The sequence below is a fragment of the Manacus candei genome, unplaced genomic scaffold (genome assembly GCF_025592945.1).
Source record: "Manacus candei isolate 608988 ecotype Guabito, Panama unplaced genomic scaffold, ASM2559294v1 h1tg000049l, whole genome shotgun sequence".
NCBI lineage: Eukaryota > Metazoa > Chordata > Aves > Passeriformes > Pipridae > Manacus > Manacus candei.
In genome coordinates this window covers 30,305,251-30,321,697 of record NW_026138097.1, presented here as the reverse complement: position 1 = coordinate 30,321,697, position 16,447 = coordinate 30,305,251, and the positions used below count along the sequence as shown (strand labels likewise).

The window sequence follows — 16,447 nt, the reverse complement described above, 5'->3', positions numbered from 1 at the left end:
TGCAACACTTCAATAATGGATTTTGACTGATTAGTAACAGAACTGTAAGTCACCTCACTCTAAAGCAAGTCAGCAACAGTAGGTCTTTTTCTTCAGCTATTTTATAATTATCACCAAGTAGGCCAGCAAGACTGCTCTACTTCAGTTACATTTGAGATGATTTATTGAGACAGAAAATGAGGCAGAATTGAATATAACTCAGAGCAAAATATATAAAAAATCCCATACAGATTTAGACTGTAAAAAGAATTTATGTGTGCACCAAAGAACAAAAAACCCCGTAAGTTTAAAAGCTATACCTTGATACCCTTGATTTCAGAGAGATTTTTAAATCTCCTCTCAGGGGAAGAATATATTCCCACATGAATATACATCGCAAGTGCTAATCAGGTATCCTCTGGAGATGTTACATTTTATTCATACAATATAAATGTAAGAGGTGCATCTTCCAAGACTGTTCAATGAAATTTTTTTTGTCTTTACCTATACACAGTATTTTGGAGAACAGACTCTCCTGACCCTTTCAATAATTTCTACTGAAATATCCATGCTACATAGTTCCAATTACCATCAACTGTGATCTGACACTTTGTACACCAGGAACTGAACTGGGGTCACCATCTTATTTCACAGAAGCCAGATTCATCACTGCAAATTTGAAGAGAAAACAGAAGATAAAAGCCTGACTCATGTTCCAAATGCGTGGTTCTATCCATTTCTGAATGAATACATGAATCTAATACTACACTTCTGTACAAATATATCTATCAGTGTTTTCATTACTACTGGTTTTGCACTGTATACATATATATGTGTGTGCAATGAAGAATAGGGATCTAAAGATATAGATGAATGATGCAGAAGAGCATAAATGGTAGGGACACAATTTATAAAGTCCTAGGAGCTCAAAATAAGATGCATGTCAAATACTCAGGATCCTGCTTAACCCCTGCCTGTACTGCTAAGAAAAATCAAATCCTTTAATCATCTCAGACACTCTGAGTGAACTACTTTTGCTTCCTCTTAGTTGAATTTCTGTAAGACAATCAAAATGTATTTAGGTACAATTCAATCTTGCAATGTCACTGAGAATACCAGCTTTAAAGCTACAAGCTCCTCCCATCAAATCCAGAATCAGGAACCTTCCACAGAATCACAGAATATGCCAAGTTGGAAGGGTCTCAAAGGATCATGGAGTCCAACCCCTAACGCTGCACAGGACCATCCCCAGGAGTCACACCATGTGCACCAGAGTATCATCCAAACACTGCTTGAACTCTGTCAGGCTTGGTGCTGTGACCACTGCCCTGGGGAGCCTGTTCCAGTACCCAACCACCTGCTGGGTTAACCTTTTTCTCATATCTAACCTAAACCTCCCCTTACACAACTTAGGCCATTCCCTCGGGTCCTGTCACTGGTCACCACAGAGAAGAGATGAGCGTCGGCCCCTCTTCTTCCCTTCACGAGGAAGTTGTAATTGCAATGAGGTCTCCCCTCAGTCTCCTCTTCTCCAGGCCGAACACATCAAGTGATCTCAGTCACTACTAATACAGGTTCCCCACAAGGCCCTTTGCCATCTTCGTTGCCCTCCTTTGGACACTCTCAAACAGCTTAATATCTTTCCTATATTGTGGTGCCCCAAGCTGCACACAATATTCAAGGTGAGGCCGCCCCAGTGCAGAGCAGAGCGGGACAATTCCCTCCCTTGACCAGCTGGCGATGCTTTGCCTGATGCCCTCCAGGACATTGTCGGCCCTCCTGGTTACCAGGGTACACTGCTGACTCATTTTTATGTATACATTTTTATTTATAAAATTTGTTTATAACACACAATTCTCTGAATGTTGTTGCTTCCAATTAACTCTCCTTGAAACAAATGTGAAACACAACTTTCAGAGTATGCACTCCATCCTCTCGACAGATACATATACTGATAAAATCTCCTCTCAATTTTCTCAAGGTTGAACAGGTCCAACTCCCTCAGCCTATCCTGAAAAGAGAGATATTCCAGTTGCCTACTCATCTTTGTTGCCCTCCACTGGATTTGCTCCAGGAGTTCCATGTCTCTCTTGTCCTGAGGAGCCCACAACTGGACACAGTACTCCAGATGTGGCCTCACCAGGGTTGAGTAGAGAGGCAGGATCACCTCCCTCTACCTGCTTTTCCTAATGGACCCCAGGATACCTTTGACGTTCTTGGCCTCCAGGGCACACAGCTGGCTCACGGACAGCTTGTTGTCCACGAGGACCCCAGGTCCTTCTCTGCAGCGCTGCTTTCCAGCAGGTCAGCCCCCAGCCTATGCTTCTGCATGGGGTTATACTTCCCCAAATGAAGAACCCTGCATTTGCCTTTGTTGAATTTCAGACAGTTCTCTGGCCATCTCTCTGGCCTGTCAAAGTCGTTCTGAAGGGCTGCACAGCACTCTGGGGTATTGGACACTCCTCTGAGCTTTGTGTCATCAGCAGACTTACTGAGAAGGCATCTGTCCCTTCATCCAAATAACTGATAAATAAGTTAAACAATACTGTAACTAGTATTGACCCTTAGATGACACCACTGCCATTCAGCCATTTCTCCATCCACCTCACTGTCCACTTGTAAAGTTACTATGAGTAACTACTCTGAACTTAGAATTCCTGAATATTTTGGTATTTTTTAAAGCAAAGTAATTAATTACATCATGACATATGAAAACCACATGCCTGATTAAAATTTTTATTTCTTAGCTCACTTCTTTGTTCAAAATAATATTCTACTAATAAAATCCAAACTGCAAATATGTAGTCAAGTCTATTTTGTTTTCTTACATCCTTGCAAACTGAATAAAGAGACATTTTTCTTCTCATAAGGATACTTCAATAAATAAATTGGGAGCAGGCTGTAAAATTCTTGTTTGACAAAAATGTCTGCTTACAATAAAATGCATAGATCACACTTTAAAAAGTTGTGACTAGACTATTCAGGTAAAGCAAAATGTAAATGAACAGTTTGCCTCTGATGCATTTTGTGGGCGAGATAGATAGACACTTTCTGCAAAAGGCTTCGTCTTCACAGAGGCAGAAAGGGTCAAGATCAGTTCTGAAGGCATTGAATTGTTTCCCTCTGAAGTATGGAACTAATATTCTACTTCTTTTGAGTGAGAAAAACTTACAATTCTGCTTATTTCATAGTTCTGCTGTCTTTACTAGTGTTCTCATAAGTTCACACCAAATGAAGATAATTGTATAGTGTATCTAATATTCAAAAAAAGACTTGCCATTTTTAATATATGCTTATAATCTAGTCTTGCAGCCAGGATTATGTTTTATTGCAGTCTTGGAAATTTACGATGATTCTGATTTTGTAATATTACACTGGAATCACTAATTCAGATCAGTTCTCATGTGATTCAGACAGTCTAATGCAGCAGTGCATTTCTCAGATTTAAACCAGAATAAAGCCTGTGTATTTTGAAATCAGGAAATGCACCTAGATATCCAAAACCAACTATTTTGAAATGATTACTTCAAAACAGTAATTTCAATTCCTTGTGTTGGCAAGGTCTTGTGGACACATGAGCACCTAGTAATGGTTTAGACCACATGCTCATTGTTAACTTGTATAGTATTAGAATATAGGAGTAATAATTTTACTGTGTAATATTATAGAATGTTTATTACCAGGAAAACAGGTTCCTACTGTGTGTGAGAGTACTTCTGAAGATGTAAAATCTGTAGCTAGGGCAAAATAAAGGAATGCAAAAGTGGTTAAAATACTTAATCCAGTAAACTTGCTGGAGCTTTAGGAATGAAATAAAATATAACCAAATTTAGAGTAATTGTTTCTTCTGTTAGTTAATTCAGCACTCTTCTTAGTACCGTGCTGCTAGTTATCTTTTGTGTATGTACAGATTGCTTAACTAATGGCTAACAAAGACATCAAAATAGGAATAATGAAGTGAATGAAAAGTTAGTTACAGTAGAATATCTATGATAACATTACTTAGCAAGACAATCTTGTGAGTAAATAATATATTAAGCATATAATGTAAAAAACAATACCCAAAAATTTCCAGGAGTTATTTTTCTTTTATACCAGAGTAGTCACTATTTGTACAGCTTTTAGCAGATGTCACTGTTTATTTACTTAGACATAACATCATAGTAAGATTAGTTTTCAAGCCATTCAAGTATGTGAAACTTATATGCCACCAGAAACATCAGTTCTTGACCCTTTCTTTGTAAGATTTTAAAGAACAATGGGCTGATACAACCTGTCATTGTCCTCTATTTCAGAACTAATGCACTGAGAACTCCAATACATAGTATAACATCAACAAATTTGCCTCAGAGGAGTCACTCTCATCCAGAGTTGCTTTTGAAGGCTACAGCTGCCAAAAAAAGAAAGCTAACTGGTTCTTTGTTTCAGGGGAGAGAGTCTTTATCCCCCTGCTACATATCTTATTCCTTATTTCACATGCGTAGATTTTTCAAAGTAAATAGAAAACATTGAAACTTTAGAGAGTTTAATAATTATCTTTTCAAGGTAATCATTCTATTTGTCTCACATTATAGTTAATTAGCAGGTATACAAAAGTCAGTTGTGCTTCATGTTGCTCTGCTGCTTTCTCCTGGAACTTAAGGATGCCAGAATTTTTGCAGAACTCGTTCTAGGTACTGACACGTTCCAGATTACTTTTCCCTAGCTGACTCCTGAAACCAGCAGGATTATGACAGGATGTTCAAAACTATTCAGACATTGGCAGAAGTGTGCATGAGATATCGCCCACCTGCCCCCCATGAAAACTGTCAATCCAAATAACTAGAATGGGCAACTCATGAATGATGAAAACACCATGGTACAATTAAAAGTGCTGAGAAACCCAGACAGGCTCTGTCTGTGGTATGGTCTGCTGTTACAGTAATGAAGTGCAGCAAATTGTACCTAAATCACAAAAAAACCCAAAAATTAAAAAAAAAATTAGCCTCCAAATGTAGAACAATATTTTTGAGGGCCTTTGTTAACAGTATTTGTGTGAGCAGAGGAGTCATGAGGTCATGCAAACAGAACTGTTCTGAGTCAGAGGGAATGTCTGTCAGAGACAACAGCATGTCACAGGGCTACTCCACCACAGAAAAGTGCTGGAGGAACAGATTTACAATAGGCAGAGCATATTAGAGTGATAATTAAAGAGATATAATAATCTACAAATAAAAGTAATAACCACATGCTTTAGAGGCTAGTATGGGAAGATGAAACAAGGAATAATTAGACAATTATTCAGAAAGAAAAATATCTTGACATTGAGATATAAGCTTGTGGAACAGTCTGCTCAATAGAGGGACTGAAGTTGCATTTTCTGAAAGCTAAGCAATAAACCTAAACAAAGAGATTAGATAAGATTAAACACTGAGCACTCTACCATTGACACAAAAACACAGAGCAGGTGAGCCAGCACATCTTCGGCCTTTTGGCTTTTTTAAGGCTGTTATTCATAGACAAGCATGCTCTATTTCTCAACAATTATGCGAAGTAGATATTAAAGACTCTACATGTCCTTGATCTGGGGAAGAGATTCTAGTAATTATTGGTGGAATTTCAGAGTATAGCCTTGGCAGAGTTATACAGCCCTAAGTATGATAAATGTAAATAAATAAAATTAAAATAATCCCCCCCCAAAACCACAATGCCCAAAGGCATTACCTTAGGTAAGGCTTACCCATTACTCTATTTACCCATTGCTATAGTACAGAAGTAGTAGTTGGAAACAGAAGAATGTGCGTATTAAAGCATCCAACAATGCAGTGAGCAAGTTTCAGATGTTTCATTGCCTAGAGAAATATGCCCAAGTAACATACTCACACTCTCTCCACATGCAAAAAATACAAATCTAGCATAAGCCAGGAAAAAAGAGAAAGATTACATCTGCATTGTCTGAATAATCTGAGTCCCTAATGATAGCTGACAAGGAGATTCCTTATTTCATCTGCATCACACCTGTAAATCCTCCCCTTTCTCACAAAACAGAGCTAGAATTGCTGGAGAACTCTTTAACCAAGAAGAAATCATGGATGGCAATCCTTTTGGTGCAATGAATATTTAATTACTACAAGAAAAAAATCATTCAACTACAAAAGATACGGTTGAAAAACCCTGTGAGGAATCATTTTATCTCCTTTTAAGTAAATTACTCCGCTGGAAGATGAGACTTTACATAACTCTGAGCAGAGGAATAAGTTATCATTTGAGCAAGACTTGAGTCATTTAACTACTGTTCTATGCAGTAAAATGGGAATGGCACCACTTCATTTTGTTTTAAGAGAAATTTTTAAAATTAGCTAATTAGACCCCACTCCTCAAAGAGGGAGAGGAATGCCTAGCCTGTAGCCATACATGGGGTCTATGATTTTAGACAGCAGTCCCATCTTGAGAGGCCAGAAGCATGTTTGGGCCCTGTAGCCAGAATAACCCTGATGCGCCTTGGGAATCGTCCTGACAGAAGCACAGGTAACAGGGATCTGTGGGACCTCCACACAGGCACCAGCTAAGCAGGTACTCTGGAAGTCTCATCTGTGGATTTTGGAGTTCATACGTCACTACTAACATAAGGCCTCCAGCCTTGTAACGTCCAAAGTGAACTGCACGCTTGGTGTAAATACAAGACACTCGTATTATTGAGCTCCCTGTGTTTATGGCTGTCATGGGTACACAGACCCTAGAGAAACACAGTCATAGCCTGATCTCCCTTTCTGAAATAAACACATCTGCTTAGGGCAATATGTTTACTGTTTCATGCAAGTAGAATGGCTTAATCATATAATATTCAATCAAAGTGAGAAGCTTTTATTTATGTCACTAAGTTTTTTTCCTTCTTCAGATATACACACTTGCATACATATGCCCTTCCTAATATGCAAGTCATTAATTAGTGAAAAGGAGGAAAAAACCCAGAAAGGGCTACAGGACCACCACACACCCTGTTTGAAGTCACTAAACCAAGGAAAGTTGAAACTTGGTTCTATGTAGGCTCCTAAACCAACAAAATGTTTGAAGTAGAGACTTGCCCCTATACAATTTTTCCTTAAAGTAAGCTTTGCAGAACTTCCAATAGGGTTTTGAATGTCCTTCTATTGCAGAAGAAAATTATAAAATATGATACATAAGACAGCATAAACAAAAGAAAAAAATTGCTGGTAAAAAACTGTAAAAAGTAGAATACTTCCCTTCCATGGTCTGCCCATTTTCTAGGGCACAGTTTTTCCTTCAGTCTTGTTCTCAAACTAGTAGCCTCCTGCATGATACCAATCCCCACAGTGAGCCACGTCCCTTGGAAATGTCCTTCCACTGTCACAGCTCTACACCTGCATCCTGTGGTCACCTACCTTCTGTGACCACCTGTGTGGTCCCTCTGATAGCCAGAAATATCTCTACATGCAAATGTTCACTGCCTTTTATGGGAGGTATAATCTCTTTGCAGCACAAATAACATCTCTGTGATGCTCAGTGTAGCAGCCAAGAAAGGCAACTGGCAGCCTTTCTCCTTCCTTTAATAGCCCAGCTTTCCAAAGGAACGTGTGTTGAACAAGGTGAAGGTAAAACCAGCTAAAAAACCAACCACATGCCTCAGTAACAGTTTTCAAAATCTCATCACACTGGTTCAGTCTGATGTAACACAAAACAATTGAACTGAATGACCAAGACCTCACATATTAGAGGGAAGATCCAACTAATTAAATGGAATTATGAATCTCTAATAACATGTTTTGCAACCCAGAGGTATTTTCAGATAGCCTATAGATAAAGTTGTGTGCTGAAGTTTAAATTCCTTAACTACCATAATACAGTCTATAACCAAGTGGTAATTTGTTAAATATCCTCTTTCTTTGATTGAACAACTGTCAGCTGCACAGTCCTTTTACTTAAAAGCATATTTGCATTTATTTTTTGTTGATTCAAATTTACCTTTGAATAGCCACTTCTTAATTCTCAGTTCATCCAACTCAGTGTTCTTTCTGAATCCACAGAGATATTGTTTCCTCAGTTATAATACAGCTTTAAAAAAAACCCCAAAGCCTATCTTAAATTTGTCGAAGTCTCAGTCTTCAAATATATTAAAGCCGCAGCTATATTGCACTTTACTAGATACCTGTTTTCTATATAAAACATTTCTTACTGTTTCACTTCACAATTCAGAATCTGCATAATGACACTTAAATATCAATATAATTACTTGAGAGTCTCATCTAGTCCTAACAAGCTAGTACAAGAAATCCGAGACACTTCTGATAAACAGTGTACGGAGTAAGTCATTGCTGACAAGGACAAATAATTTAGATTCCTACTTGCAGTCATTTTTCTTTCCCATTTTTCTGCAACCCCCTGCATGTATGTTTCTCCAATCAAATACAAATAGCTGATTCTTCATACCTGTATGTTTTGTAAAAGAGACATCTCTTCAGGGGGACCTTAATCACATGTTCCTGAAGGCCCACAAAAAGAACACTCTGGCTGTGTAAGATCTGAAGGCTCCTGATGGGTTCTCGCTGACTTTTCGGCAGGAGTTCAATTTCCTCGAGCAGGCAGCTGCTTGAAGTCTGGTTCATTGGGGCAAGTACCTTCTTAATAGTACCATAGTCTGAAAAGGCAAGAGTAAAATGACTTACTAAAAATCACAGTAGCAATTCTACCTACTTGGTGTCATTCAGTGAACAAATCTTTGTCCTGTGCTGGATGTTTTCAGTAAAGTGTCAGAATGTGGGAGTATTTTGACTGAAGTTTTCTAAATTGATTATAATGCAGTGAAAAGAACTTAGAAAACTTTTAAGGCTGTTTTCATGTGATGCAATAAAGTAAAAAAAAAAAAAGGTTATTATTGCAGAACAGATTTCATAGCAGTAGCCACTGGAAAGAGGCTTTCAAAGTTTGGTTATTATAAATGCACATTCATGGCAAGGGTTACTGATTTCAGCTTACCGGATTTTACTACACTTTACTATATTTAAAGCAGTTTAAAAAGCAATAAAGTCCATAATTTCCCTAGTTTGTTTTAATATTCATTGTGTTAAAAATTATGAGATTTAGATATGTATCACATTCATTTAATAAAGCACATATATATGAACATATGCAGGTCTTAATTGATTCTAGGTGACCATAGCAATGAAATGAGCCTGCATCCCTTCTTCTTACTTATCTGGATTTTGACCTCTGAAAAATCATCGCTTTTAGCATTCGCTCTTCACTTCTATTCTTATTGTGATTTCTGAGGAAAGACAGTTATGCATCACAAACCAGAGTCAGAATATATGATGAGATTTATGATTCATTCATGAAAAGTTTTTAAATAATTTAAAAATATCAAAGTACATTTTTTCTGAACACAAAGGATCACATTCTCACACTGATAAATATTTTAGGTAGCTCTCTGACCAAAACAGCATCATGCAATCCTCTCTGTGCCGGCAACAGTAAATGTTAAAGATCCAACACTGCAAATACACAGAGATGAGCTCTAAGCCATGTGAAGTCTTGAAAGATTTCTCTTGTGAGTTGGTAATAATTGCAAGAGAAATGTTTGGGAAGCTCTGTTCTGCAACTCAGAAAATAGCAGTTTTCCATCACTAGCCCAAGGCCAGAGGCTCTGTGTAGGCTCTCAGGACATGTCTGGTCCTGTCTTGATGAGAGCTGGTTTTACCCTGGGCAGCAAATGCCTGGTGACCATGTGCCTGTGCTCCCCCCACATTGGCCTCGCCCTGGGAGCACCCAAGGCCAGGGCTGGCACCCCTACACAGTCACTGTACCCTCCAAGGTAACTGGGCTGAGGGAGGGCAACATGTGGTTCTCAAACTTTGCTTGGGAAATGATGAGGAACAACAAGTAAGAAAATACAGAAAAGTAGCCTCAAGTAGACTCCAAAACTGAAGAGAACCAATGTGCTAATTACTGTTAAAGTCTTCTGAATTTTCCTGAGGAACACTGAATAGCCAGTCTTAAGACCTGGAGAAGTACTGGAAGGGAGAGTACAAATAACATGAGAAGTTAGTAGGAAGTTAGTAGGAAGTTTAATTATACGTAAACATATAATTAACAAAACTTCATTTTTTGGATTTGTGCTGAGCACAGGGTTGACAATATAGAGATGTCTTTGTTCATGCTAAGCAGTGCTAACACAGAGCCAAGGCCTTTTCTGCTTTTCATACTACCATGCTGGCACAGAAATTGGGGGTGCATAGGAAGTTTGGAGGAGATACAGCCAAGACAGCTGACCCAAACTGACCAAAGGGATATTCCAGACCATATGGCATCATGCTCAGCATATAAACTGGGGAGAAGAAGGAGGAGGGGGGTAGAACATTTGGAATTATGCCTTTTGTCTTCCCAAGTCACTGGGACGTGATGGAGCCCTGGTTTTCTGGGGATCGTTGAACACCTGCCTGCCTATGGGAAGCAGTGAATTAATTACTTGTTTTGCTTTGCTGCATGCATGGCTCTTGCTTTCCCTATTAAACTCTCTTTATTGCTACCCATGGGTTTTCTAGGTTTTACCCTTCTGATTCCCTCCCTTAGCCCACTGGTGGAAGAGTGAGTGAGTGGCTGCATGATACTTGCTGGGTGGATGGCTGGGGGTTAAATCGTGACACTGTGTTAATTACTGAATGAAAAGATTTTTTTTTTTGAGCACAGAAGTTGGAAAAACATACTAAGTAGGAGAAGAAGAAGCCATGAGATCATTTTACAGATGTAAATTAGTTGGTATCGCTTTTAGAACAGTCAGTACAACTCTATATCACTTGTTTAACTGGCAGACAACAGATTCAGTATGATTCACGATATGTTGAATTTGGCTTGTTATCTTTTTCCTGCATTAGACAAAAATCAGGTGCACATTCAGCACGTGCTTCTTGTACAGACCAATATTTCTTCCTGCCACTGTGCTGGGTCTGGCATCTACAGCCAGATTATGGTTACAGCAGCATACTATCCCACAATGAAATAAAATATTCTCACTTTGAGAACTGCAGCACTAATGCCTTCCCCAGGACAGTTGTCATTGCTCTTGTTCTTCCATCCTGGTATACATTCTAAATTCCTCACATTTCCTTTTGCTTTCTTTCAGCATCTCCCAAACCATTCCTTTTTCATTTGTTGTCTAAGAGGATCAGCACTCAGAAATGTTGAAAGTCATAACTGACTGGGCTTTAAGTGAAGAAACAGTGACAGAGATCCCAGAGATTATCAGAAAGAAACACTACTCTTCTCAGAAGCAATGGGTCATACACAAATTCAACAAAAAGGAATAGAATGTTATCTGAGATCTTCCTCTGTCTCAGTAAACTCCCCTACTTCTGACTTCTATAATCTGTCTTCTCTGCTTTAAATTCCTCCTGCCTATGCCTGATTTTGCAGTGACCACCCGGGAGCACAAACTAGGGTGAGGATCTGGTTTTATTCTACAACTTCGAGACAGGCACATATTGAGTTGGTGACTATGTTCATTGGCCTATGGTGTGTAGTAAGTGTATGTATCTATCAACCTCCTCAAAAAGTAATAGCATGCAACCTGGCTTCCTTACAGGGGAAAATCACAGCCAGTGATTTCAGTGTTTTAAAAAAAAATATTTTTAAAAGCCAGGTGCTTTGCTTCAGTGTTTCCAATTATACTACAATATGTGCAACATTGTGCACAGCCTCCAGCAAAGACTGCAGACTTCCTAAAGAACTTGCAAAAGTCCCATTCTCAGAAATGTTGTCTGTTCAGCCATTTTTACACCACAGTTGCAAAGCAAAATAGAGGGAAAAGCAGGGAAAGAAATCAATCTGGAACACAGCTCTAGGGCAGGGAGGTTTTCAGATCTGTCATAATCTTTCAAGTGAATATTTACTTTATAATCAAGCTAACTGTCCGCTTCTGCCAAGAAATAGCTAAGAAGGGTAATAAACACTGACTGTCTTAATGTATGTGACTTTATTGCCATGGACACAGGGAAAGTTCCAGTTTCATCACAAATGTCAAGTCTGAATCTAACAGCCATTTAAGAATTCAAATGAATGGCATCTTTGCATCCTAACTGTAAGCAAGACCTACTGGAATAGATCCAGACACCTGACAGCCTTTATTTAAGGATGGCCAAGTATATAGAGGAGTAGGAACAGATAATGACATTGGCCAGAATGAGTAAATAATGAGCTTTACTAGCTCGTACTGTAAATACTTTTAAAGAGACATGCCAACCCAGCAACTGAGCATTAGAAATCTAATCACTGTGAATGAAGAGAAAAAAATCTAGTTGAAATATTACTATGTAATGTGTAGAAGACTGTGAAGAACTGATGGAAAACCGGAGATGGAGTTGAAGAGAACATGCTTGGAGGCAGCAGAGTTTGTAATGAACAAAATTATAATGGCACAAGGTCAAAGGATGATCTCTAAAACTGAAAAGTAAAGTTTAATATGTAATTGTTATAAAGCATAGCCAGCAATGAAGAACATTGCAAGAGTGTGGTTGAAATCATTACAACATCTATGATGACACCTGCAAAGGAAAACAGAAAATGAACAAACAAAACAAACAGCAGACAAAACAAATGAATATAACTGTAATTTCCTGAATTTCCTAACAGAAATAAAAACACTCACAGAAGTTGCAGCAATTTCTTGCTATAGAAAAGAATAAATATTTATATGAGCTGTTATATTTACAAAATATTGCTGCATTCTTTAAGCAAACATATCTTTAACAAATCATCATGAGACAGTAAGTTCATTTTACTTCTTTGAAAGAAGGGAAACAATCTCTACCCACTCCTTTTTGAGAGAGAAACACTTTCAGTCTTAACTATTATCATAGATTACAGTGAAAAAAACCCTAATTTCATCTTCATTTTACTATAGTTTAGCATAGTACCTTGGAGAGTGGGTTGGTTTCCAGAAAACTGAACCAGCACCAGAAGACAGAATCCAAACCTATGTTTTTCAGAGGAGGAGTCTACAGTATCATCTTTCATTAATGTTGCAAAAACTCTTTGCTGTTTTTTAAACTATAGAAGATACTATATATTTTAAAGCAAAAGAAAGTTATAACTCCCTCAAATATCTGCTCAGGCCAGTTGTATGCCTATATTTAAGACTTTACAAATATTCCTTGCACTTTCTGAGCACAACAAGGTGCCTTTACAGATCTGACAATCTCCTTGCATATACCATGAAAAACTCAAGGAACAGTGAAACCTACTGTAGATTATAAACTGTTATTGTAAAGGCCCTGTTTTTCAATTTTCCCATAAAACATTCTTTAGAACAGTAAGATGTCTTAAGCAGATAAAAGAGCCACATTCAAGAGATGCTTGCAACTGAACTTGAATAGGATATCACCTGTGCAAGAAATGCACTACTCTGTATGTTATAATATGTGAAAACAGCCTCATTGATAATCTTACCAATCTGGTAGCATAATAATCAGGGAGTTTAATAGGTGGAAATTTGGGAGAATACATTTTAAAGTGTAGCTGAAATAAATATAAATTATGTATGTTTTCAAGGGGTCTAATTTGAAATAGACTTTGGAAAATTATATTAATTTTAAATTATATTATTAATTTAATTCTGCCTATTCTACATTGGTTTTGCATATTATTTATTTTATAAAAATTATTTTTACAGTTCAAAAATAAAAGCATTCAGACAGCTTCAAGACTGTTGAAATTAAAGAATGTTGAATATGTTGTAAATATTATCCATACATGTATATAATTAGTTTACATTAATCATTTAACTCTTGTATTAAACACTATAGGAAAAAAAATGGGCATAAGAGTCGTCTTCAAGGCAGAGGTCTTTCAGAATAATAAATTGAAGTACCAAATATAAAATTGATTTATATATATATATAATAGTACAAAACATGATAGTACAGAACATATAATAGTAAAAAATCAAAGAAAGTGCAAGGTCATTTACAAACATTCTGCCATTCTGAAAAAATGTATCATCAGTATTTTCTTTCCTCCACCACAGGAACTGGAAAAAGCCCTACCATGAAGCAGAACATGCATTTGGCTAACAGCAGAAAATTATTCAAATAACAGAAAGTATTAAGTTGCATAAGGTCTTAAGTGCTCTCAACACAGAAAAAAAGACACAGGAACAGCTAATGCAGCAGCTGGTTGAGCCTACAAAGGGAAAGCCCAGGATTTAGGGTTTAGCAATCTGTGTAACATCAAAAAAGATACATATGGTACACAGAATATGATGGGATTTAAAACTTACTCTTTTTTGCCCTTTCTAAAAATAACTTTAAAATTAGTTAAATCATCAGTAGAATATGGATAATTAAAGCCTTTGCTATATTCTGTTTTCCCATATGGGGGTGGGGTACAATTTGATTTAAAGTAAGGCATATTTAGAAGATAATATAACCAAGATCTGTAACTTAGTTTATCTTTTACCTCCAAGTCTCTGAGTTATCTATTTATACTTGAAATACAAGAATACAACCTAAAGGACAAGTGAAAAACTGAGCTTTAGCCCTTCTTTAAAAATTAAAACTATACTATGGGTAAGCATAGTACTTCTATAATGATACAGAAAACAAAAAAAATGTAGTTTAATTTTAAAATTTCCACCTTTACTTACAATTTCAGTTTAAATATTTTTATGGTTTTTAGATGTATACTCTTTAATTAGTTAGGAAAAAAGTGAACCCCAAAATGAATACGGAATTGTGATGCTTTATCAAGACATAGACTTCAATTTTTTAAAATGTCTATATTTATTTTCAGAGCTGTTTTGCATGTTTGTCTCTCCATTTGAAAGTAAACCACTGTTTGAACAACCTGATCAGTGTAATAGTTAATTTGTTATTTTTCTCTACTTTTAATATATTTTCATGACAAAAGAAAACATATAGATGCAATTTGTCTACAAGTTTCAGACAAAAATGGAGGTTAAAAATCTGAACATGTTCTGTTTTGCAGGCTTAAGAGAGAATAAAATATGATAAGGTTATGAAGGATAACAATAAACCAATGTGATTGCCTTGCTATTACAGATCATTATCCTCACGATGATAACAAGACAATGGTGGATATTGAGAAACACAGATTAGGAGAAATACAGAAAGCACATTTATTTGATCAAAAAGGCAATTATGTAAGTGTATAACAGAAGCTTCTATGAAATACTGTAGCTGGAAATAGAAAAAAGAATTTAGTTGCATTTCCTCAAGATATATTGCAAATTGTTCTGCCCTGTTGATATGGCAACTTAATTTTAAAGAGTAAAATGGTTAAATGAGACACTGGTTACCTGCTGTACCATCACTTACAGGAAACAGAAAAGCTTAAGCTCTCCCTTATTCAGGTATCTTAGTTTTCCTTACTCCGTTGCAGGACACTTGGAGAAAAAAGTATGCAAGTGACATGGAAAACTCACAAATCATTACTCACTGACATTTAATTAAATTTCAGTAAATTAAATTAACTGAAGCAACAGTAATCCATGTGACAAACTTGGTATTATAAAAAACCAGTATTAATATCATTGAAAACATGGAACAAAAATAAATACTAAATAGTTTCTGTCATCTGCAGAAAATATATACAAACCACCAAGAAGTGAACCCTAACTCAAGTTCTTAAACTACCTAGTTATTTTTTATAGTTGCGAGACTGAAAAACAACTAAAAATCTTCATAATCTACCAAGTGAGTTATATTTTTAGCTCAATCAATACAGTATCATTAATGTACTAAATAAATTGGATTTTTTAAGAGATGTTAGATCTAAAAAAAAAAAAAAGTTACATTCTGGGGCTTGAAAAATTTTGCAGCTTGTTCATGTGAGACCTTAGCAAAAAATGTTTGGCCTTAAGAGTTTTTGGCCCCATGTGAAGTAAAAAACAGGTATAAAAACAAATCTGTTCTAGATGTACTCCAGAAAGAAAAAAATAGGGTGTGTGTTTTTTAATAATTCCAGATTTTAAACCAAATCATTCTTTCCTCATGCTCAGTATGAAAGGGCTTTGTATTTCAAAGGTTGTTTATCTATTTCTGCCATTCCTAGAGAATAACAATACTCTAAGGATCCTTGGCCATCAACACTGAATTTTACAGCTTGGTCACTATTGCTCTGGTGGTACATTTAGTAGACAGAGAAGTTAACAAAAATTACCAGGGAAGATAAGACTCCAAATTTAAGAAAAAAGCAACTTCAACTACTAATGAATCAAAATTTCCTGCTTCCTGTCAAACTATATTTAGTTCATAGACATATTAAAATTGGACATTCCATTTTTCTTGGCATTTAGAAAAAAAAAAAAAGAAGTGCTAAATTGTGTAATTGTAATAAGTTTAACAAAAGCTACTTTTAAATTATATACAAACAACTATACCACACAGTGCTCAGTGTATTAACAGTTCCAAAGCACAGAATAGTTGCTTAACTATCACATTTAGGAAATAGGAAAGGTTTG

General features: G+C 36.6%; 1 protein-coding gene across 9 annotated transcripts in view; it reads right to left on the bottom strand.

The window, feature by feature from the left end:
• SEMA5A (semaphorin 5A) overlaps positions 1-16,447 on the bottom strand; it is a 325,120-nt gene that overhangs the window by 91,289 nt on the left and 217,384 nt on the right. For all 9 annotated transcript variants that reach the window (XM_051798972.1, XM_051798980.1, XM_051798971.1 and 6 more), the window contains one exon: positions 8,407-8,614. In XM_051798972.1, the coding sequence (XP_051654932.1) occupies positions 8,407-8,614 (208 nt within the window). The remainder of the gene's footprint in view (positions 1-8,406; positions 8,615-16,447) is intronic.